This window comes from Protopterus annectens, chromosome 15.part0 (assembly GCF_019279795.1).
Source record: "Protopterus annectens isolate FY-2018-M chromosome 15.part0, PAN1.0, whole genome shotgun sequence".
In the NCBI taxonomy this organism is placed as follows: Eukaryota; Metazoa; Chordata; order Ceratodontiformes; family Protopteridae; genus Protopterus; species Protopterus annectens.
This window is the reverse complement of record NC_056749.1, coordinates 248,427,742-248,453,699: the sequence shown is the minus strand read 5'-3', so window position 1 is coordinate 248,453,699 and position 25,958 is coordinate 248,427,742. Positions and strand designations below refer to the sequence as shown.

Genomic DNA, 25,958 nt, shown 5'->3' with positions numbered 1-25,958 from the left:
ATTTTATTCCTGCATGTTCCTAGTACCAAAGAAGGGGAACACGTGGAGACCAATTTTGGATTTATCTCTCCTCAACACTTATCTGGACATTCCCAAGTTCAAGATGTTGACGTTACAACAGCTTTTACCTCTGCTGGGCAAAGATCACTGGATGGTAACTTTAGATCTCAAGGAAGCTTACCTTCATGTGCCTATCAGGCTAAGTTGCAGGAAGTATCTGCGTTTCGAGCTGGAGATTCTCATTATCAGTTCTCTGCATTGCCCTTTGGCTTATCTACTGCCCAGAGTATTCACCAAGGTTCTGGCTCCAGTGATAGCTTACTTCAGGCTACAAGGAATTCAAATCTATCCTTACTTAGACGACTGCCTGATTCTGGCTCAAGAAAAGGAAGACCTTCTACAGCATCTGGAATATGTTATAGCAGTGCTAAGATGCCTAGGGTATTCTGTGAACGAAATAAAGTCCAGTCTAGTACCCTCTCAAGACATGTGCTTTCTGGGTGTGAGACTGAATACAGCAGCCCAGATGGCCTTTTTAACCCCGGACAAACAAATGAGTCTATCACTTTACTTCCATCATCTATCTCATCAGTCCGTGCTGACTGCAGGGACAGTCCTTCAAGCATTAGGGTTCATGGCATCTTGTATTCTGGTGCTTCCCAATGCCAAACTGCATATGAGGAAGTTACAATGGTATCTCAAAAATGTATGGACACAGCACTGCCAGGATTTAGACACTGTCATTCCCATACTACCTTGCCTTCAAAGGGAATTTTTGTGGTGGGCTCAGGAATGTCACCTAAACAAGGGACTCTCTGTGACCCGGCCAGAGGCGAGTCAGATTTTAACGACAGATGCCTCGGACATTGCTTGGGAGCTCATCTACTTGGAAAGTGGATACAAGACAAGTGGCCTGCCAGACTACAGCATCTACATATCAACATGAAGGAGATGTTAGCAGTCCAATTCGCTTTACTGGCTTTCAAGGAGTTACTTCTTCCAGGACAGGTGTTGATTCTAACAGACAACACAACTGTCATGTGGTACATCAACAAGCAAGGGAACACATTCTTATCCTCTATGCAGGCAAGCAATGATTTTATGGGAGATTGCGCTAAGCTTGCAACTAACTCTTCAGGCAAGGTTTCTGCCAGGAGCACAGAACTCCTTAGCAGATGTGTTAAGCAGACGAATCATGGATCCCCACGAGTGGAAACTGGATCTTCATGTATTTCAGACATTGACAGTGTCATGGGGAACTCCAGACATAGATCTGTTCGCTTCTCCACTAAACCACCGGCTGCCAAAGTATTGCACAAAGGGGTTTCATCACACAGCTTGGAAAGTGGATGCTCTGTCTTTCAGTTGGGAAAATCTTCATGTGTATGCCTTTCCACCTCTGCCTCTTCTTCCAAAGGTGCTATTAAAGGTCAGACAAGACAGGCCAAGGATGATTTTGATAGCTCCAGATTGGCCTCGGCAACACTGGTACCCACTTCACGGAGTCTGGTAAAGAAGCCTCCATGGCCTTTACCTCTGATTCCTCATCTGTTATCTCAAGAGGACGGTCATCTGCTCAATGTCAAGCTTCACTCTCTTCATCTAACAGCCTGGCATATTCTGTGTTGAAACACAGCAGGTCTCAACTTCCTCAACAAGTTTTAAATGTGATTATGGAAGCTAGACGACCTAGTACAAGGAGAGTGTACGCAGCAAAATGGAAGAGATTTTTATTTTGGAGTGCAGCAAGGAATTTGGAGATTTCTGAGCCTAATTTGAGTGTGGCTCTTCAATATCTTACCGAGTTATTGGACAAAGGGTTGTCCTTCTCTTCTATTAAGATTCATGCTGCAGCAATTTCAGCTCACTATGATTGTGACCCACCTTTGTTTTCACATCCTTTGTTCAAGCAGTTTCTTAGAGGGGCAAAGAATATAAGACCCCCACGTTGGGCTCTTACTCCTGCTTGGGATCTCAATTTTGTGTTGGAAAACTTACTCTACAACCTTTTGAGCCTGCGGCTACTGCTGAATTGAAATATTTGTCATGGAAGACTGCTTTTTTGTTGGCTATTACTTCTGCAAGAAGGGTGTCTGAGTTGCAGGCCCTTATGGCAGTCGAGCCCTTTTGATTTTCCATAAGGATAGGGTATCATTACGTACTAATCCTTCCTTTATGCCTAAGGTGGTTTCTAGTGTGGCTTTAAACCAGACTATTCATTTGCCTACTTTTTATGCAGACCCCCAAAATAAAGGGGAAAAGATTTTGCATACTTTAGATGTACACAGGCAATTGCGTTATTACTTAAGCAGGACTACGGATTTTAGACAGTCTCAGCAGTTGTTTGTTTCTTTTGCTTTGAGTTCGCAGGGCAAGCCTGTGTCAAAACAAACTATTTCTAGGTGGATTGGCTTTTGCATTGCATTTTGTTATTCCCATCATGGCAAGGAGGTTCCAGCTGGGATTAGGCCTCATTCCACTAGGGCTACTGCCACTTCAACAGCATTTCTACGGGGTGGCAACTAAGGATATTTTGGAAGCAGCTACTTGGAGTTCAGTGCATACTTTCTCTAAGCATTATCACCTTCCTATCTACTCTAAGTCTAGGGCTGGTTTTGCCACAGCTGTTTTGCAAGGCATGTTGTCAGCTCCTGCTTCTTTATGATTTGCCAGCCTCCCTTACCTCTGCTTTGGGATTCTACCCAATTGTTAGGACTGCAGCAATGGAAGACGAAGAACATAGTACAGTTTTGTACCTACCATAAATGTAGATGTTCGAGGATTCCATTGCTGCAGTCCAATTTACCTCCCTCCTTCCCTCTGTGTTTAGGGGTGGTAGTGTAGGTGAGCTTACCTGCTTATATTTTTGTATATATTGTTCATGTTTTGGTGCAGGCTTTTTGGGCCTTGTCTTTTTAGGGTCTTCTGACATCTGGGGCAAGAAAAGACTGAGGATAGGACGCCGGTCATGCGCATTAGTACCCTGACGTACTGACGTCAGTCTAATGCGCCATGACCGACGTCAGCCTTATACTCTGGTATTCGGGCCGACTGGATGCGGACTATACCCAATTGTTAGGACTGCAGCAATGGAATCCTCGAACATCTACATTTATGGTAGGTACAAAACTGTACTTTTTTATGTTTGATACTAGTAACCTAATCAATCTGACGATGTCAATTTTCATTCATTCATCAACTAATGGGTTCGGATCTGACTTGACCGTTACACTAGCTTGATGTCCAAAAACTCTTGAGCTCCTTCCCTACCCATAATGCACCGAACCCTAACATTCTTCAGATCTCGATTGCCACTTTCGCATCTAGACGTGGCTGCCTTCAGCTCTTGAGTATAGAGTGGAGATGAGCCTTTTTTTGCTTATTTCATCCTTAAACTTCTTATTGAAGCTACTTATTCAATCCTTAATTTTATCTTTAGGTTGTTTCTGCTGATATTGCTATATTTAATACACTTTTGAGTGTGCCCTTTTCCTACCGTTGTTATACTCCTTTTACACTTCGTGTATTTTCTGATGTTCATCGTGTTACACTGCTGCAGTCATTACACTTGGGTTATCCTGCCATCAGGCGGTTCCTCAGTCGGCCTGAGTTCCAAAGTCTTGGTCCGGCGTCGGTTGCTGTCGCCTCCTCCCTGACGTCAGTGCGACAGGGGTATATAAGATGCAGCCGACGACATTTTCTTCAGTCTTTCTTGCCGCACGGTGCCCGAAGCAAAAGCAGTTCACAAGTGCCGGTCAGCCTACTCCTGAGATTTTCATTTCGAATCCAGAACTGAAGTCTTCTACAAAGCTAAGTACCCCATTGGGGAAACTATTTCTTGCCTCAGACCGATGTCAGTAAAAGTTAATAACTGTATTTCTTGTGGGAAGCAAATACCTCATAAGGATTTCCATTCTTATTGTATCCCATGCCTAGGCCTAGACCGCAACGTCACTGGTTGTCGGTTTTGTGCTAGGTTTAACAAGCGCACTATTAAACGTCGGTTTGATTTTGCCCGACATTATTTTGGCAGAAAATTCAATTACACCATGCCGTCGGAACTTCTGACGACTGGCATACATAAAAAGCGCAAAGACAAGGATAGGCATCCGAGGCCCAAAACTGACGACGAAGCCTCTTCTAGGCCAGTCGCCGGTTCTCCGGTTTTCATCGAGGCGCCTTCGCAGCCACTGATGACCGCTTCTTTAGAACCACAGGCCGCCTCTGTCTCCCACGTGGAGATGGCTGGGCCTTCGGATGCACAAGATGTTCAGCCTACCGAAACTAACCCTACAGAGGGATCCGGAGTAGCTGAACAACCCGTAGCTTCAGAGGGTCTTTTCAGACCTACTCAGTTAAGCATTAAATCTTTTGCTAAGTCTAAACCTCCTTTAAAAACAAAGAAACAAATACAGCATTCTCCAGGACAGGCCTCCATGCCTAAGAAACAAATGCTCAAAATGGCCGAAGACCTAATCACTCTGATCAGGGGGTCCCATCCCCCTCCTGATAAAAGGCCTAGACAGGATGCAGACTATGACTCATCCGACCAGGTATCCATTTCTTCAGACTCATCCTTAGACCCAGGATACTCCTTACCCCCTTATGAGGATTCTGATGCTGAGGAATCAATACCTTCAGCCTCTCCACTTGAGGACTACTCCTTTGGGGAAACCTTACATACCATGAGGGAGCATTTCCATTGGGAAGGCCAGGATTACTCAGAATCCAAGAAAAGGCTCAGAGACTTCCTTTTATTACCTAAACACAGACCCCTTGCTATTCCGCCAGTGTTAGATATTGTGGATGATGTGTATACTGAATAAAGCTTAAATCCTGATTCTTTACCTCCAGCCCCAGTTAAGCCTGACAGATACTGCAGAGTTCCTGACTCTCAGAAATTTCTTTATAAAGCCCTGTTGCTGACCCTGAAACTATTTCTCAGGGACCCAAAGTGGTTAAGGCCTCATCACCAAAGAATCCAGTCCCCTCTGACAGATTCCACAGCATTAGACAGATGGGGGAAGAAAGTATATACATCTGCAACTTTAGCAATGAGAGCCTTAAATTGCCAGTTTCACATGCTAAAATATCAGCATTTTTTGATGTCTCAGTTGAAACAAAAAATGCTTCCAGAATCAGATCCTCCTAATTTTAAGGAAATGCAGGATTTATTGCATGCAGCTGAACAAGTGGGAAAACATACTTTGCAATGTGGTTTTGATTTTTTAGAGGCCTCCTGGAGAGCAGCAGTTACAGGTTCTGGAATTAGAAGACATGCTTGGTTAAAAGAACATACGTTACCAGATCATGTTAAAGCAAAACTATTGGATGCACCTTTGCAGCAGGATGTATTATTTGGAGTTAAGACAGAAGAGGTATTAAAGAAAATGGAGGATAAGGCAAAATCTATGCAAATGGTGAAGGATTGCTTACAGGTTCAGCCTCCTCGATTTAGCAGAAATTGGCCAACAAAGAACTGTTCTTTTCCAGTTACAGACAGACCTCAAAGGGGTAGATACAGACGTCCAAGAGGTCAACCACAAGGTCCTTACAGGCCTCAACAATGGGGTGCATCAGGCCAGAAAGAAGGGAAATACAGGCCCCAACCACATAAAAAAACAGCCCCAATGACTTCCCACTACAGCTGCCAAACAGTTCTCTCTTGGCAGCCCCCTTGGGAGGAAAACTGGCACTTTTCTATCACAATTGGCATATGATCACCAAAGACAAATGGGTTCTCAATATTGTATCTCAGGTTCCACTTTCACACTCTGCCAAGGTTATAAGGAATGCCAAATCTGCCACCAAATCAATGGACAGAGGCTCAAAAACAAATGACAGCACTCATGGACATGAGAGCTATTCACAAGGTACCACCACAGGAGCAAGGACAAGGATTTTACTCAAGACTCTTTCTGGTTCCCAAAAAGGACCAAGCCTGGAGGCCCATTCTGGATCTTTCTTCTCTAAACACTTACCTGGATGTTCCGAAATTCAAAATGTTGACACTACAGCAGCTTCTTCCCATGCTGGGCAAGAAAGCTTGGCTCCTAACCTTGGACCTCAAGGAGGCATACCTGCATGTCCCTATCAGACAAAACTGCAGAAGATACCTCAGATTCATAGCTGGTTCAATGCACTACCAATTCTCTGCACTGCCCTTTGGCTTATCTACTGCGCCCAGGGTCTTCACAAAGTGCCTGGCACCAGTAATCGCATTTTGCAGACAGAAAGGAATTCAGATTTATCCGTACCTGGATGACTGCTTGATTCAAGCAGAGAGCAAGGACGTTCTTCTAGAGCATCTGGCATTTGTAAAAAAAAGTTGTTGCTTAGGGTACACAGTAAACGAAAAGAAATCAAAACTAGTGCCCTCACAAGAGATAATATTCCTGGGTGCCAGCTTGAATACAACGGCCCAGATGGCTTATCTCATGCCAGACAAGCAAGGACAACTGACTCAATATTTTCAATTGATGGCAACAAGAACCCAACTCCCTGCAAGAAAAATTCTGCAGGCCTTGGGTTACATGGCATCTTGCATACTACTAATTCCATATGCCAGACTGCATATGAGGAAACTACAATGGTACCTAAAGAGTGTCTGGTCTCAACACTGTCTAAGTTTGGAAACAGTTGTACCATTAATTCCTTCAACAGGAGTTTCGATGGTGGGCTCAAGCTTGTCACCTCAACAAGGGACAGCCTTTCACTCAACCCACAACCAGGCAAACACTGACAACAGATTCATCGGATTACGCCTGGGGAGCACACATGGCAGGAAAATGTATTCAGGGCAAGTGGCCCGCAGAACAAAGGCATCTTCACATCAATCAAAAAGAGATGCTAGCTGTACAAAATGCCCTTAATAGCTTTCAAGGACCTTCTGCATCCAGGACAACTACTTCTAAAGACAGACAACACCACAGTTATGTGGTACATAAACAAGCAAGGGGGCACTCACTCTTATCCCTTCTGCAGACAAGCCATGACCTTGCGGAACACAGCTCTAACCTATCAAGTTCATCTGCAAGCACAATTCCTGCCAGGAGAGAAAAACACACTGGCAGACGACTTGAGCAGAAACATCATGGATCCCCACAAATGGGAATTGAATCCACAAATATTCAGAATGATAACACAAAAATGATGGAGCCCGGATATAGATCTGTTTGCATCCTCAATGAACTGCCAGCTACAGAAATTCTGCACAAGGACTTACCATCCACAAGCATGGAAAGTGGATGCCCTCTCATTCAGCTGGAAAAACCTACAAGTATATGCTATCCCACCAATGCCTCTCCTTCCAAAGGTACTCGTAAAAGCCAGGCAAGAAGAGCCAAAGATGATCCTGATTGCTCCAGACTGACCACGCCAGCACTGGTACCCAATTTTAAAGAACTTAGCACAAGGACCACCCTGGATTTTGCCTCAAATCCTGCATCTTCTGACTCAGCACAACAATCAGATACTTCACAGCCAGCTAAAGACTTTAAACCTGGTTGCATGGAAGATTCCTTAGTCAAGCAAGCAATGCCTCTCTCCAAAGCTGCTATGGATGTCCTTCTGGAGGCCAGAAGGCCTAGTACCAGGAAAGCCTATTCGGATAATTGGAAGAGATTCTGTGCCTGGAACCAGGCTCACAGCCTTGACCCTCTTGTCCCAAATATTCCTCAGATACTGCAATATTTAACTGAGATGCTGGACAAAGGCCTCTCCTTTTCATCCATCAAGATCCACTGCCATCTCTGCTCATTACAACACGGATCCACCAATTTTCTCTAATACTTTGCTAAAACAGTACCTCAGAGGAGCTAAAAACATAAGACTGCCCCGTAGAGCACCTACTCCAACTTGGGACCTCAACTTCGTGTTGGAAAAGTTAACTTTACCTCCTTTGGAGCCAGCTAACACAGCAGATTTAAAATATATCTCTTGGAAAACTGCTCTGCTTCTGGCAATAACATCAGCACAAAGAGTTTCAGAATTACAGGCACTAATGGCAGTGGAACCTTTCATCATTTTCCACCAAGACAGGGTATCTTTAAGAACTAACCCTACTTTTATGCCAAAGGTGGTATCAAGTGTGGCTCTAAACCAAACTATTCACTTGCCAACCTTTTATCCAAATCCACAGAACAAAGGGGAGAGACTACTGCATTCCTTGGACATACACAAGCAGTTACGCTTTTACTTGGACAAAACCAAAGCTTTCAGAAAAACTGAACAATTATTGGTAGCATATGCTGCAGGAGCACAGGGAAAAGCCATTTCAAAACAGACTATTTCAAAATGGATAGGTCACTGTATACGTTTCTGCTATACACACCATGGGAAACCTGTACCTAACAGCATTAGATCTCACTCCACCAGGGCAACAGCCACTTCAACTGCCTACCTCAGAGGAGTACCTACCAAGGACATTTTAGAAGCAGCAAGTTGGAGTTCTGTGCATACCTTCACCAAGCATTACCATCTGTCTCTATATTCTAAATCCAGAGCTGGCTTTGCTACTGCAGTGCTACAGGGCCTTATAGCCACCCCTAATGCCTTATAGAACCAGCCACCCTACCTCAGCTTTGGGATTCTACCCAAGTGTAATGACTGCAGCAGTGTAACACGATGAACATAGTGCAGTTTTGTACCTACCATAAATGTAGATGTTCGAGTGTATACACTGCTGCAGTCCAGGTTACCCTCCCTCCTTCCCCTCTTATTTGCTGGTATGTACCTATGTCTTCTACCCTTTACTACCTATGGGGAGTATTTGCTGGTAACTGAAGGTTGTTTATTGCTTTTCTTATGTATGTTTTATTAGCAATTTGAATTGCCTACCTTTTTGGGGGCACCTGACATCTGGGGCAAGAAAAACTGAAGGAAATGGCGTTGGCTGCATCTTATATACCCCTGAGGCACTGACGTCAGGGAGGAGGCGACAGCAACTGACGCCGGACCAAGACTTTGGAAGTCAGGCCGACTGGGGAACCACCTGACGGCAGGATAACCCAAGTGTAATGACTGCAGCAGTGTATACACTCGAACATCTACATTTATGGTAGGTACAAAACTGTACTTTGCCATAGGTGGTGTTTTTCCTTTGTCTTCTTGCAAGATTCTTTTTAGTGCCAAAGAAAATGGGGGACTGGAGACTGCTTTTGGATTTCAGTGTGTTGAATAATTGTGCTCGACACAAAGTTTCAGATGGTGGTGTTCAGTCCATTCTGCCCTTTTCGGGCAAGGACAACTAGATATGCTCTATAGACCTTCCGCATGTGTACTACCACATAAAAATAAACAGACGGTCCAGAAGATACTTGCCCTTCTGGCTGGAAGCCAGTCACTCTCAGTTCAGAGCACTGCCCTTTGGTCTCACCAAATGTATGGCAGTAGTGGCAGCTCACTTGAGACTGCAGGGATTCAAAGTGTTTCCATATTTAGACGACTGGCTCATTACTGCCCCGACCAGTCATCTACTCATAGAAGTACATGATCATGTTCTACAGACTTTTTTACATCTAGGAATGACCATAAATTACAAGGTCTCATTTCCAACCATCTCAAACATTGGAATTCATATGAGCAGTTCTCAGCACAGTGTCACTGACGGCTTCTCTTCCTCTGTCAAGAGTGCAGATTATTAGATTCCAGGTCAGGAAAATAATTCACATTACCAAATTCTCAGCCCAATTGATTCTTCAGGTTTTAGGGTCAATCTTGGCAGCCATAGTATTGGTTCATCTGGCAAGATTTAATATGAGGATACTTCAATGGACGCTAGGAACACACTGGTCGATTCTTTATCAACACATGCCAGCCCCAGTAGGAATTACCCAAGCATGCAAAAAGTATCTTTGGTGGTGGATTCCATCAGATCTGATTCTATAAGGCAGACTGTTCATTCTCCTACAACCCAAGGCCATAGTGACCACAGATGTATCCCTGCTTGGGGGGCATTTTCTGCAGACAACAGTCCAAGGCACTTGGTCCTCCGAAGAGTCCAATTTGCATATCAGTGTTCTGGAGATCGGAACAGTGGTCTTGGCATTGCAGGCATTCCAAGACTCTTCCTCTTGGGACAGTTGCAATCCAGAGTGAAAACATGTCAGTAGTTTGATACATCAACAAATAAGGGGGAACTAGATCTTACTCTCTATGTCGAGAAGCCCTCAGAGTGTGGCAATGGGCAATATTTTACAACCGCTTTGTGATAGCAACACTATTCCAGGGAATTCCAATGTGATAGCAGATAAACTGAGCAGGTCCATTCTACCTCCTCACAAGTGGTCTGTCAACAACCACTGATGTGATGTGATGACTGATGTAATTCAATGGACCCAGCATTGCTGCAATCTTATTGCCTCTCCGCTAAACAACAAGTGCAAGAGCTTCTTTGCCTTTATCCACCCACTGGGGGAATCCCCAAGGGATGCTCTACTCTGATTGGCCACCCAGTCTTCTGTATGACTACCCTGCAACCCCTCCTAATTCCCAAATTCCTGCAGAAAGCAGCTCAGTTGAAGAGCAAAGTCATCCTCATTGCGCTTTATTGGTCTCGGCAGATTTGATTTCCCTTGCTGTGGCCTCACCTACAATATCCACCTTGGATTCTGGATCCAACTCCAGACGTTCTGTCCCACGTGACAGGAATGGTTCACCCGGACATCTCAAACTCAAACTTACAGCATGGTTTCTCCAATTCTTTAATAGCCAGACAGCCAGTGCTTTCTTCCCCTGTCCTAGCATACCTTTATCTTCCCATAAACCTCGTACTGGAAAACTCTACAGAAGTAAATGGAAAACGTTCATTTACTGGGCACAGCAAAATCAAGTTAGCCCTACTCAGCCCCAATAGAAACTGTTCAAGAATTTTTGATGAGTCATTTGTAATGAAGGTGCTAGCTCATTCACTGTTAAAGTCCAGCTAACATCAATGTCTAATTTTCATGTTGGATTTTTGATCTTAAATTCCTGACCTGGAATACTATCTTTCTAGTGGCAGTTACATCTGCTAGACGATTATCAGAACTTCAGGCATAGGTTCATAGGTAGGTACTAGGCTACCGGCCCTGGGGCCTATACAAGCCCAGCCAAAAAGGTACCCTGGCTTTTGCCACCCAAGAAAATTATCTTCTAAACCTCTATACTTGAATTTTCAAAGGATAGGGTAATGTTGCTTACAATCTTTTCTTCCTAAGGTGGTGTCAGAATTCAGCGACAACCAATCTGTTAACTTGCCAGTCTTCTTTCCTAAATTTACAAATAAAGGTGAATGTTTGTTGCACTTATTGGATGTCCATAGACAATTATGTTTTTACTTACACAGGACAAAAGAAGTTAGGAAGACAGATCAGCTCTTTTTCTCTTTTGCACATACTAAATTGGGCAAATCTGTTACAAAGGTAGCCTTAGCTAGTTAGATGAAGGATTGTATATCATTTCTCTATAATAAGTTGAAGCTCCCCTTACCAAAACCTTTAAAGGCTCATTCAACCAGATCTAGGGCAACAACTTCTGTCTTACAGTCTAGAGCTTCCATGGACAATATGTGTGCAGCTGCAACTTGGTCAAATCCTCATACTTTTTATCACTCATTACAAAGTGGATCTGGTGTCGAGGGGAAGAGCAACCTTTGGCTCAGCCGTACTCAGGAATATCCTTACTTAGTGTCCACCCAGGATTTTAGGTGGCTGGGGACTCTGTCCATTAGTTGAGGAATGAATGAAAATTGACTACCTCAGCTAAAGAAGATGTCCTTCAAGGATGCATCTGCAGTCCTTACATATGGGTTGTCCTGCCTCAGGCAGCCCTTCGGTCGGCCGGATTCCAAAGTCTGGGTCCGGCGTCGGCTGATGTCGCCCTTTTCCCCGACGTCATAGCGCTCGGGGTATAAAAGCATCAGCCGACGCCATGTTCCTCAGTCTTTCTTGCCGCGAGGTGCCCGAAGCAGAAGCAGTTCGCAAGTGCCAGTCGGCCAGCTCCTGTGATTTCAGCTACCGAAGACTTCAAAAAAGCTAAGTACCCCGTTGGGGACTCTTTCTTGCCTCAGCCAATGTCAGATCAAACGCTTAAAGTTAATAATTGTTTATCTTGTGGGAAACAAATACTTCATAAGGATTTCCACTCTTACTGCTTACCCTGCCTAGGCCCAGACCACGACGTCTCGGCCTGTTCAGCCTGTGCTTCCTTCAATAAACGCACTCTTAGGCGTCGGGCAGAGTTTGCAGGGGAATTTTTTGGGGACAATTTTTGTTAAATCATGCCGTCGGAGCTTCCGACAGCTCATTTACCCAAAAAACGAAAGGATAAGGACCGACACACGCGGTCCGCGGTTTCGGCCGACTCCACGCCTAGGCCTACCGCTAGTGTCTCGGTCTCTTCTGAAGCCGAATCTCTACCGCTTCAGACCGACGACACCGCACAACCGGTAACTTCGGTACCGGAGGCCATTCCTGAGACGGTCATAGAATTTCCGTCTGAAACCGGTACTCAGGAAATATCCAACACCATTTCTGTTGATAAATCTACCCCAGCACGTGGGGCAGCCAGGCCTCCTGTATCCATGTCCATTAAGGCCTTTACACGGGCTAAAGCTGCTAAACAGCCAAAATCTCTCCCTCCCAAGGCTATTCCTCAGGGATCCACTACCAGTTCACAAATCTTAACCTTGGCTGAGGACCTTATTTCCTTAATCAGGGGCTCTCAGCCACATCCAGACAGGGGCTCTCAACCTCCTCCAGGCAAAAGGCCTAGGGTTGGGCAGACAGATCCCCAGTCTTCTGATGAGGCCTCAGATGACTCTGTCCTTTCGGACTACCAGGAGGAGGCCCTTCCGGCCCACAAGGATTCTGATGCAGAGGAATCTATTCCCTCGGCCTCCCCACCAGAAGAGTTTTCCTTTGGGGAGACCCTTCACACCATGAGAGAGCATTTCAAATGGCAAGGCCAGGAATTCTCTGATTCCAGAAAGAGGTTAAGGACCTTTTTACATTTACCTCAGCATAGACCTTTGGCTATCCCTCCTGTTTTGAATGTTATAGAAGATGTGTTCTCTGAGTCTAGTATTTCCCCTGACTCCCTTCCTCTGGCCCCTGTCAAACCTGACAGGTACTACAGGGTCCCGGACTCACATCTATACCTTTACAAGGGCCACTCTGCTGACCCAGAAACTATTTCCCAGGGCCCTAAAGGGGTTACAACTACCACTGCCAAGAATCCACTTCCTTCTGAAAGGGAATCCAGGGCTTTAGAGAGATGGGGTAAAAAAGTGTATACTTCTTCCACTCTTTCTATGAGAGCATTAAATTGTCAGTTCCATATGATACAGTATCAAGAGTATCTGTTAGATGAATTGCATAAAAAACTATCCTCACCTGAACCCCTAGACCGCAAGGCCCTTCAGGATCTGGTGCATAACTCTCAACAGGTTAGCAACCATTTCTTACAGTGTGGTTATGATGCATTGGATGCTTCATGTAGGTCAGCAATGACAGGTGCAGTTATACGTAGACATGCTTGGCTGAAGGAACAAACACTGCCAGATCATGTTAAAGCAAAGCTTCTGGATGCACCACTGGAAAAACAAAAGTTATTTGGTTCCACGGCTCAAGAGGTCTTAAAGAAATTTGAAGAAAAGGCTAAATCAGTTCAAACAGTCAAAGATTTTCTCCAGGTCCAACCACCTTGATTCAGCAGAAATTGGCCTTCTAAGAATTGGTCTTTTCCGGACACAGACAGATTTCAAAGAGGGAAAAACAGACGTGGCAGAGGTAGAGGGCAAGCTCGAGGCTCCTACAGAGGACGTCAATGGCAGCCTCCTACCCAGAGAGGTAGTGCAGGGCCTACATCTACTGCACAAGGACAAACTCAATGACTTGACTTTGACTCCGTCAACCAGGGCTCAATTGGAAGCACCTTTGGGCAGAAAGCTATCTTTATTCTCAGAAAATTGGCACAGTATTACAAAGGACAAATGGATACTGCAAATAATAGATAAAGGATACAGATTCCATTTTCATACATTACCAAAAAGACATGGCATGCCAAACCTGCCACCAAATCAAAGGGCAGAGGCTTTCAAGCAGATTTCCAAACTACTACAAATGAAGGCAATAGAAAGGGTTCCTCTCACAGAACAAGGCCAAGGATTTTATTCCAGACTATTCCTTGCTCCAAGAAAAGAAAAGCAATGGAGGCCTATTCTAGACTTGTCCGCACTGAATACTTATCTCATCGTGCCAAAATTCAAAATGCTGACCTTACAGCAGCTCCTTCCCATGCTGGGCAAGGGGTCCTGGCTGGTAACTCTAGACCTCAAGGAGGCATACCTGCATGTCCCTATCAGACAAAGTTGCAGAAGACACCTCAGGTTTCTTGCAGGTTCGGAGCATTATCAATTCTCAGCATTGCCTTTTGGCTTATCTACTGTGCCCAGAGTATTCACGAAATGCCTGGCATCAGTAATTGCACATTGCAGACTTCAGGGGATTCAAATATACCCATACCTGGACGACTGCCTTATACAAGCGGACAGCCAACAAACATTGTTAAAACACTTGAGCTATGCCATCCGCCTACTACAGGCCTTGGGATACACAGTCAACTTTCAGAAATCAAGACTTGTTCCATCCCAAAGAATAATTTTTCTGGGTGCAAAGCTGGATACAAACACCCAAATGGCTTTTCTCACAGAAGAAAAACAAGAACAACTACCGGATTATTTCAAAAATCTGACAACAGAAACCCAGCTGACTGCAAGGAAAATCCTGCAGGCCCTGGGTTTCATGGCATCTTGCATTCTGCTGATTTCCACAAGCAAGGCTGCATATGAGGAAACTGCAGTGGTACCTAAGGAGTCTATGGTCTCAACACAGTCACAGCCTAGAAGCCTTGATCCCCCTGATTCCATGCCTTCAAAAGGAATTTCTGTGGTGGGCACAAGCAAGTCAGTCAAACATGGGCCTACCTTTCAGCAAGCCTCATATCAGCCAAAACATCACAACGGACACCTCAGACCATGGATGGGGAGCGTACATGAAGGGCAGATGTATTCAGGAGCAGTGGACTCAAAAGGAATTGTGCCTGCACATCAACCAAAAGGAGATGCTGGCAGTGATACATTCAATCGAGGCCTTCAAACATTTCCTGCATCAAGGTCACCTGCTAATAAAGACAGACAATACCACAGTTATGTGGTACATAAACAAGCAAGGAGGTACCCATTCCTACCCTCTTTGCAGGCTGGCAATGAATCTTTGAGAACTTTCCCTAAAACTCAATATACAACTGTATTCCCAGTTCGTACCAGGAAAGGAAAATGTACTGGCGGACAGCCTAAGCAGAAACACCATGGATCCACACGAATGGATGTTGCATCCAGACATTTTTCTTCAGATAACACAATCTTGGGGAAGGCCGGACATAGATCTTTTTGCCTCCCCCCACAACCATCACCTGAAGAAATTCTGCACAAGGACATACCATCCCCAAGCATGGAAGGTGGACGCCCTATCCTTCAGCTGGAATGCTCTAATAGTATATGCATTCCCACCTCTTCCGTTAATGAACAAGGTCTTACTGAAGATCAGGACAGAACAACCAAAAGTGATTCTGATAGCTCCGGACTGGCCAAGACAACACTGGTACCCACTGTTAAAGAGCATGGCACGCACGAACCCGTGGCCCCTACCACAATGGCCACTTCTTCTGACACAGCACAACTACAAAACCCTGCACTCCAGCCTGAAAACCTTGCAACTGACAGCCTGGAAAATACCTTGACTTCTCACCAGGATAAACTATCCAAGAGGGTAAAGGATATCATCATGGAAGCTCGGAGGCCTTCCACAAGAAAGGCATATTCAGCAAAATGGAAAAGATTTCGAACCTGGAGCACCGCACAGGGTCAGGATCCGACAGTGATGAGCATCCCACATATCCTTGAATACTTGGCTGAAATGCTTCATAATGGCCTTTCTTACTCATCCATAAAAATTCATGCTTCAGCTATTTCAACAGAGTACAACACTGATCCACCTGTATTTTCTCATCCTCTGCTAAGGCAGTTTCTAAGAGGGATAAAAAACATCAACCCTCCAAGGACACCACCAGTGCCTGCATGGGACCTTAACTTCATGTTGGAAAAATTAACGTTACCCCCATTTGAACCAGCAGCATCTGCAGAACTACAATTCCTGTCTTGGAAGACTGCCTTCCTTCTGGCCATAACCTCAGCAAGAAGAGTATCTGAGTTGCAGGCCCTTATGGCAGTACAACCATTTCTCATTTTCCATAAGGACAGAGTCTCTTTGAGAACCAATCCCTCATTCATGCCAAAGGTGGTATCCAGGGTCTCACTGAACCAAGCTATCCACCTGCCTACTTTCTTTCCAAATCCACAAAATAAAGGAGAGAAACTTCTGCATACCCTGGACATTCACAGACAGTTGCGTCACTACTTGGGCAGAACTAAGGCTTACAGAAAAACTGACCAACTGTTTGTAGCATATGCTGCTGGTGTACAAGGAAGAGCAATTTCCAAACAAACAGTTTCAAAATGGATAGGAAATTGCATTCGATTCTGTTACTCTTTTTCATGGAAAAGCTGTGCCAGCTACCATCAGACCTCATTCCACCAGAGCAATAGCCACCTCCACAGCCTTCTTAAGAGGGGTGGCTACAAAGGACATTTTAGAAGCTGCTACATGGAGCTCAGTGCATACATTTTCCAAGCATTACAACCTGCCTTTATATTCCAGATCCAGAGCAGGCTTTGCTACTGCAGTCCTGCAGGGCATGTTAGCTACACCATCCTTTTCTTAGGTCCTACCACCCCCAGCTTGGCTATGGTATTCTACCCATATGTAAGGACTGCAGATGCATCCTTGAACGACATAGTACAGTTTTGTACCTACCATAAATGTAGCTGTCCGATAGGTATGCATCTGCAGTCAGGTTTTCCCCCTTCCTACCCCTCTGTGGTATTCTTTGGGTACCTATCCCTCCTTTTAGTTAGCTGGGGTTATCTTTTATGGTGTATTTGTTATTTATTGGTTTGCATGATTGGAATTTATTCATTTCTCCAAAATTTAGCCTTCTTTAGAGGGCACCTGGCATCTGGGGCAAGAAAAACTGAGGAACATGGCGTCGGCTGATGCTTTTATACCCCGAGCGCTATGACGTCGGGGAAAAGGGCGACATCAGCCGACGCCGGACCCAGACTTTGGAATCCGGCCGACCAAAGGGCTGCCTGAGGCAGGACAACCCATATGTAAGGACTGCAGATGCATACCTATCGGACATCTACATTTATGGTAGGTAAAAAACTGTACTTTACATACTCACCATAATGTTCCATCTGTGTTGTCCATTTTCATTCTTCCTTAACTCCCCACTCACCAACCCCCATCCTTTTTAATGACTGACTTCTTGAGGAGCAAGATGCTTCAAGGACATGACTGTCCTTTGCACTGTCAAAGCTACAAACCACATCTGAGGGATGTTAGGGATTGGTGCATTATGGATAGGGAAGGAGCTCGAGAGTTTTTGGAGGCCACGAGCTAGTGTAACAGCCGAGTTGGATTCAAAGAATGGATCCGAACTCATAAGCTGAGGAAGAATGAAAATGGACAACACTGATGGAATGTTATGGTGAGTACATAACTTTTTTTTTCCGTGCGAGAAGACTGTCTTGAGGGGAATTGGTCAAGCAAACATTTATTCATTTCATTTATTCATTTGTGAGGTTATGGGAATCTCTCACTGCATCTGTGTCCCCTGGAAGAAGCTAAGGACTAGCCCCATGCATAGGAAGGACAGACAGACCGGAGCAAAAGTTAGTACATAACAGATAGTTCCTGCCTAGTCTAAAAGGAGGAAAAGTTATCTGATGGCAGCAGAGGCTGCAACCCAAAAATTAGTGTTTTCACTCTAGTTGCATTTTCACTTAGTTTATAGTAGACATAATTGTGTTTGCTAAATACACAGGAGAAGATAGCCATGCTATATTGTTCATTTATTTTTCCATAATTGTAGCCCTGAACCAGTAGCACTTGTTATATTTAGCAAGTGGTTAACATGCAACATAACATGCTATATGGTGTTGTATTACTTAAAGGTAAAATGTGTGATAGATTCAAGTTTTTTTTTTTTTTTTTGTCTGCCTCTGGGGTCCCAGTATCACTGCATACAGTTTTTAGAAATAGTACCGATAATTCTTTGTATTAACACTGTAGCAGTTAACTATGCCAGCTACGCAGTGCATTCACATAAACTTTTCACAGTTAAGAAAGCAAAGTGAATGTGAAAAAGTATGAGCAAATTATAAAAATTGCCTTTTTGTGTAACATGTATTTGATTACTGTTACGGCTGCAGTATTCCTTTATATGTATGTTCTTCTTAAGGCTATACTTTCTGTTCTTAATTTCTTATTTTGGTTTACATGCAGATTATTACATATATGGTTTTCGTGTGCCTTTTGAAAGCTGTTCTTCAGTTGGTTAAGTATCCCATTTTAATATATCCACTATGAAACTCGCATGGTAATTCACATTGCTGTGAAAATAGTATGCTATTTTCAGTTATTTTACAGTGGTGAATAGCCGTATCACCAGTACAGCAGGTACTGATAAATATGTTGGAGAAACATTTACATTATGTCTTCAGCAGTATCACTTGGTGACCGGTAATTAAAATTGCTTTTCTCTATTTCGCTCTGAGTAGCCTCTTCTCTGTATGTTATCAATACAGACTGCACTGAATACTAATAAAATACCACTCATTTTACAGTTTGCATTTCCTTTTTGATGAGGTACTTAAATTCTTTCTTGTACATAGCCTATAGTTTTTTTCAAGTGTTAATCTGAAATACTTCTGTGGCATGCAAAAATGAAATGCAAACATTGTGGGATAAGTTCTTGGAACAGGATAACTGTTACGGTGTCACTAACTGGTTATGGTTTTTTCATGTTTTTTTTTCATTCAAACAGCCTGTTTGCACAGTGCATGTATAAGTGTTGTATATTTTTTTAAATCTTCTGGTGTAAGTTGTAACTGCAGATCTAACTTAGTTGGAAGATTGTGCAGCTGGTAAGTACTCCATAGAAAGTTATCCAGAGTCCCCATTCATCAGATCAATTTATTTTAGCACTTCAGCTATAGAACACATTATGCCAAAGTGTTTGGTGTTAGTTGCTGCCCCGTGCGGCCTTGCATGAAAGGAAGGTCTTCTATCCATCTAAAGGACAATTTTTGGTAAATTTCTGCCCTGTTTAAAAAGAAGCTGTAGAACATTTGTTCTTTGAAGGCCCTCTGCAGTGGGTAACTGTTGGGATTTGTGCTTCTGAGATTTTGCTTGGTTGCTCAGAATTGTCACATACTTTTTCATACATTCTGAGACATACTTGTCACATGCATGCCTGTTACTGGTGCATGCCCTAGTTTCACGAAGGAGCAAAGAAAGGCAGAGATTACCTTGCACTACCCAGTTCTTTTTTTGATACTAACCTAATTCACATCTTAATCACTAGCCAGATCCCACACCATTACTGCTTTTATTTGGGTGAAGAAGTGTCACAAGTCCCAGTCTTGTTCAGCCACTCAAAGAAGTGAGAGCAAGCAACTGGAGGACTGCTTCATCTCGCACAGAACAGGATGGCAGCAGTTGAGGGAGACCAGCATGAGAATGGTCAGGGGGTCCCTCATATGAAATCAGGCAAGAACTATAGTGACAGGAGAAGTTAAGCGATTGGTAAGCTAGGCACTGGCCGCAAGTTTTAAGAACTAACTTAATGTCTAGAATTAGGGTTGCCACCTATTTTTTTGGACTATCTGGAAATTAAAATGATTTTTCCGTTAGTCTAGAAAACACTGTACAAACTCTGATATTCTGCTTTAAAAACCAAGCAGATTATTGGAGTTTATTACATTGCTCATGCAATGCGATTGAAAGTTAAAACAGGAAAAGATGATGATTCTCCTCCCCTGATGTACATGTGATGTCATAGAATGGGTGGGGAATGGGCAGAGAGAGGGGTAGAGATAGGCATTGTTGTGGGGAGGTGCAGGTATGTGGCTATTGTCTGGTTTTGGCCACAACATAAGGTGGCAACGCTATCTAGAATGGCCTGTGGACCTTAGTGCACTGTGATCTCTCAGCTGCAAAAGGATAAGTGTTTTTTATTGAAAAATTAACAGTATGCAGTAAAGCATAATACGCATAATTATACTATGAACATATCTTAAAACCTAAAATATACAAAGTACAATATTAAACAACTGTTTTCTCTACTACAGTATAGTTGATACTACAACAGTAATTGCTGTGAGGAATCCAGAGAACTAGGCATTGTGAAACTGAATAAAATTTAAAGGAAAAGGGTTAAATAAGTGAAATAAATAAATACATTTATCAGACTATAAAGATTGTACAAAAGCTTGGAAGTTCTTGCTAAAAAAATTTTAACTACCTCACATTAGAAATGTGTTCCCAGTCAGCTTTTAGTTGTTTCCTAAATTTCTGACGCATTACATTTAAGAACTGTACTGATTTTTATGAGGCATAAGAAATGTTATGTAAATCAGCTTCCAGGTAAATGTTCTGCAAAACGAGGATGAAGTTGTTAAAGCAGATGTCAATCTATTTTTTTTAATAAGATTCAGATATTGAAAATAAAACTTTATCATACTATTCTAATATATATCAGAAATCCCAGTATTTTTGCTTTACAAATATTTTCTAAATAAAAAATGAATTTTTAATGCTGCTGTTAATTTATATGGCTCTCAGACAGGAAATCAAATAGGGGAGTTTACCTGCACAAAAAAGTCACCATTGGAGTTCCCCAGCTTTCTGTGCTGGGACCTCTCCTGTTCTAGTTTATACTTCTCCGAAGTAAAAGTCAGTACCAAAGTGCTCTGGCTGACTAAGTTTGCAGATGACTGCAAGCTAGGAGTAGGCATTGAATTCCCAAAGGAATTAGCCATCCTGCAGGAAGGTTTGTCCGAAATAAGTAACTGGTGCCAAAGTCACGGACTGAAATTGAATGCCAAAAAATGCATTATCGTATCCTTTGGGGAAGTCATCAACCCCAGGGAACTACCACATTAACGATACACCCCTTAAGAGTTGATCCAGTTGTTCAGGATTTGTAAACTTATGTGGACAGTGACCTAACTTTTGACCAACATGCCACTGGTCATAAGAAAGTTTTTCTGCATTGCACAGCATATAAAGAAAGGGCTTGTGTCCAGATTGAGGGGTGTCATTGGCCTAATCAGGGCTACGTAAAGGAGGACAGTCATTGTGTATAATGCCCCCTTTGGAAAATATCTTTCCAAGTACATGTAACAACTGAAACGCCCGCAGAGGTGCATTACTAAAAGGATACATAGCTTAAACAACGTGTCCTACGTGGACTGACTCAAAGCCTTGTCATTGTACTCTGCATTCTACATATTGCTAAGTGGTGACCTGTATCTGTTAAATTTACTGCACATCAGAAAGTCAAATAACATCAGAAATACTCAGACTAGGGATCTAAACCTCTTCGGCAACATCAGCAAAATGGTTTCGAGGGGCAGTTATATCTCACAGAGGATACCACTGCTCTGGAACAGACTCCTATCTATGTAAAACAAAGTTCATCCCTGTCCATATTGAAGTGCAACTTGGATTTATGAATGGAAAACAGAACATATACCCTGGTATTGCCTTCTGCAGTACTAAAAGAGAGAGGTGGATCCAAAATATTTTATCCCATGCATGGGTCCTGTCAGATTATCTGTGGTGTGATTCCCAGTTATTTTCTTTAGGGGTAATATATAATTATCGACCACAGGATGGCTATGGCCAATCTAACATCAAATGGGTTAGGTTAATTCAAACTCCAAAAGGAAAATTGTCTAGGCTTAAAATGGCGCACAAGGGCAGCTAGCCTAGTACTTACCTATGAACCTGTAAGTACAATAACATTTAGGAAAAATATTTTCTGATAAAGAAGTACCATGTATTGAAATAATTTCTTGTGTAACTGTCTAAGCTTGCTTCTTTAATAAAGATAAGTTTAAATGCCTTCCTGTGGCATGACGTGTTTTTCATTTGTTTAGAGGAAAAAAAGAATGTGTACTTCAGGGAATTGTAAATGCTGTGTACCATGAAATAGGGCTTGTGCTGCATGGAATGGTGTCCTAAAGCCCTTTGTAACTCCCACTATACACCACACATTTGAGCAAGAAGAAAGTCTTTCTCTGTTGTGTTCCAGTGGTGCTCCGGGCGCCTAAATCGTATGCAGGTGAACCTTCCTCCAAGTTGTTTGCAGTTCACAAAGCTAGTACCATTGAAACTGGCTAGTTCTACAGGCTAGCCTATGGGACAGGAGTGCCAGACAGCGCATTGGTGCTGTGCTTGTCATTGCATTCATCTTGTCTTCCTGTCATTCTATTACTGAACAAAATATGGGTACACAAAAAATGCCTCCACTGCATGGCAGGAAAATCCCTGCAAGTAACATAGTGCAGGCAAACCTGCTACCATATACAAACTTGACCCACACCAACACAGTTGATGCTGGCATGTTCCTGAACCCCAGTCTGCTGTAATGACAGGAGACTGCTAATGCTTTTTATGAATCAGTCAATCTGGATGGCAGGCAGTGACACACCACAGTAAACCATCTGCTTGGTAGAGCATACAGTTAAAAGCAGAGTTGCCTTACACTGATGCAGCATGTAGCGCTGCCGAGGTACACAGCCCTGCTAGACATCCTGAGCAAAACAATGATAGTATGCTTTAGAGTTCATTTCTTCTGTATGCCATTCAGAAAAACAGGATGCTCCCTGCACCCCGAGGTTTTATAAATCTACTTTTTCGCCCACGGCCTGCTGAACATGATGCTTACAAAGTTTATATCTCTGTGCCTATGTTAACGAAGCCCAGGGCCACTTTATGTGGATATATCCTAGGATGTTGTGAACAGAAAAAAAATGAAAATATATGGCATGTTAAAGAAATATTGTTGTAAATGTTTTGAAATACTTTAGCTTATTTTGGGGGAATAAGGTAGTTTTAATTTCTTATTACACAACATTAAATGAATATCTTAAAAAATAACATTGAGGACTGTATGAAATTCTGTGCAGTCATATTATTTTGTTAAGAAATATGAAAAATAATGTTTAGTCCACTGGAAACTTGTGTTTTGAATTAGGCAATTAATATTCTCATAATCTGCTTTAATTGTTGATACTAAGTCATGTTTTATATGAAGACCTAAAAATTATAGTCAGTGATAGTCCCAGGAGAAGCAGTATGTATTTGTAATCAGAATTTGGTTTCTGTTTTTTGGTATCTTAGTACTATTATTAAACTTTAAATTTGAACTGGAGCTAAATTCTGGAAAATTTTAAATTAAGAGTTGAATCATTTATATTTGTAACTATTAAGAGGGACTTCTGTACTAATAATAATAATTTTACATCTGTTTACTTCCCAAATTTATAATCTCTAATGTTATCAGTTTGTCTAATATGATTACTGCTATTTCAATTTGTCTAAAACGTTACAGTGTAAAGAAGTAAAATGTGATTTTTTTTTTATTTTGATATTTAAGCTAGTTAAACTTTAATTCTTTTTCTTTAGTATTACATGGCTTAAAATTGAAATTTTTGCATGAAGGAATAATATGTGGTTACTAAGTAATCCATACATGACATGTAAAATCATTTGTACAAATAGTTTAGAAATTTCTGGTATTAAAGCATCTGACAATAAGCCCTTGCTGACCTGTGCATTTTTACATTGTTTTTTACTTTTCTACATTTTAATGTGTTGAATTTGTTCTCCTAAATCATTTGTGTATTAATATTTTATTAATACCAGTATCCTTGGGGGTCAAAAAGTAGTTTCATTCTTGCTGTAGAGAATATCAAAATGATGTTTGAGATTTGTCTTTATTTGTTCACAGTGTATGTTGTTGTTGACTTCTGATCATAAATTTAATACCACAATAGAAAAGTTACACACTTGAATCTTCTTGCTGTTTTTTAGGCCTTAAGAAATTAGCAAGCAACTGTAAAGCTTAAATCTTTCTAGAAATACATCAACTTTATGGTGCAGCATATGTTATTGTTTATTTAGTAATGCTGTCATGTCTAGGTTTATAGAGTCCCCTTTTTGGACTTCTACACTGGTGCCCTATCCCACCCCTGTAGTTTATTTTTACATCATAAAGATATTTTGCCATAAATGTAATAATTTAGGAAAGCCCAAAGTGTCCTACTACTTGTGCCTAACTTATTTAATAGCAAAAAAGTTAAGTCCATTTAGTAACCAGTGTTTTTCAGTAGACAACTGTTGCAGTAGCCATTTTATGTGGGAGGTATCTTGCCAAGCATACCATACATCAGCTAGTCTACCAAGCATCAGACCCCTTCCTCATGCACAATATACTTATTGCAAGAGGATATGTTGGTGTAAGAGTGAAGTATGGGCATGCCAAAAATCAGAACTTTCTTGTAGTTAGTATGGGTATACATACTGTTACCAGATTTGTGTCTGGTATTACTTTGTGGTTAGCTTCAACTCGTCTGCAGGTAGATGAGTATCCCATGAGGGGGGCTTTCCTTTTCCTTGAGAGATTTTTTTTTTTCAAAAATCTTTTCTTATATCTGTCCGAAAAGTTATATCAGCTGGGGGCCCCAAATTCCATATAAAGACTCCTGATTGTATTTTTGTTTTGGGCCTGAATGTGATATCAGATAATTTTCTGTGTGTAATTCTTTTACCTCAAAGACCATTAGTACACCTCCTTAATATTTTTCTTGAGAGCAGACTTTTGCAGGACTTGGTTTGAGCAGCCATATCATCTTCCCTTGTGCTGGACCTTCCCCCTTGTGTAAAAAAAAAAAAAAAAAAAACTGAGAGACAGGAAAGAGTATAATCATATATCCACCCCTGTCAAATAGCCTGTTGCTGATGACTCCACTGGGGTGCACTTGCAGCCCTTGAACAATCATTCTGCTTCTTCACGGCCCTGTTTTTTGTGGAGGCTGTTAAGGCACAGAACCTTCTCATCTGAACAGACCATTCATTTGGTGGAGTCAGCCGGGAAGGGAGAACCATAGATTATAGTATCTGAGAATAAGGAAAGTATCATTTAGGTCATTGTATGGGAAGATGAAAGTTCACACTTGGAGGTCAGATCTACAGCTTCAGCCCTGAAGACCATTCATATACACACTCCCAAAAACATACTCAGAAAACAAAGCATTTATCCCTTCCTTCTACCACATTTTAGAGTAAAAGGAGAATTAATATAATTTGCTCAATGACTGTTCAAACCATTCAGGCTCATCAGTCATGACCTTCTGTGTTGATATTTGTTAAGAATAAGGGAAGTTTACAATAGAGAATGAAGGATGTATGTTGCTGCTAAGGTAATCCTTAATTGGTCTGTCAGGTATTTTTTAGCCCTATAGAGGGAGCAGAGTCTTTGGCGAGTTTACTTGACGGAATGAAGTATGTGGTGAATAATCTGAAGTTGTAATCTATTATGAGTTTGAGTAATTTAGTTTGGTTTATGGTTTCTGTGTTTTTGTTATTACTTGTGGTAATATGAAATGTGTGTTTCTGAATAAGGTGCTGTTTTGAAGTAAATAGCACAGGTTTTTGACATTAAGCAGCAAGTTAGAATTTTTTAGCCATATTTCAATGTCAGTGAAATATTTTTGAGCAATTTCCTGAATTTTGTTATGGGTGGGACAGAGCAGGTAAGGGTTCAATCATTGCCAAGTTTTATAGTGGTATGAAGTTTATTTATGAAAATATTGAATAGAAGGTGTGTGCGTACTGACCCTTGGGAAATACCAACAGAAATTGTTTGAAATGCTGAAAGGTTTTGTTGCCATTTAGTTGCCTGCTGACAATTGGGTGAATAACTGTGAAACCAGGAGAGGTAGAGGG

General features: G+C 42.2%; 1 protein-coding gene across 2 annotated transcripts in view; it reads left to right on the top strand.

Annotated features, from left to right (window-relative positions):
• Positions 1–25,958, top strand: part of TMEM19 (transmembrane protein 19) — a 521,036-nt gene that overhangs the window by 124,629 nt on the left and 370,449 nt on the right. The window contains exon 4 of one of the 2 annotated variants that reach the window (XM_044056997.1): positions 18,447–18,497. The exons of the other annotated variant lie outside the window; for it this stretch is intronic. Coding sequence (XP_043912932.1) covers positions 18,447–18,497 — 51 coding nt within the window. The remainder of the gene's footprint in view (positions 1–18,446; positions 18,498–25,958) is intronic. 2 annotated transcript variants of the gene reach the window in all.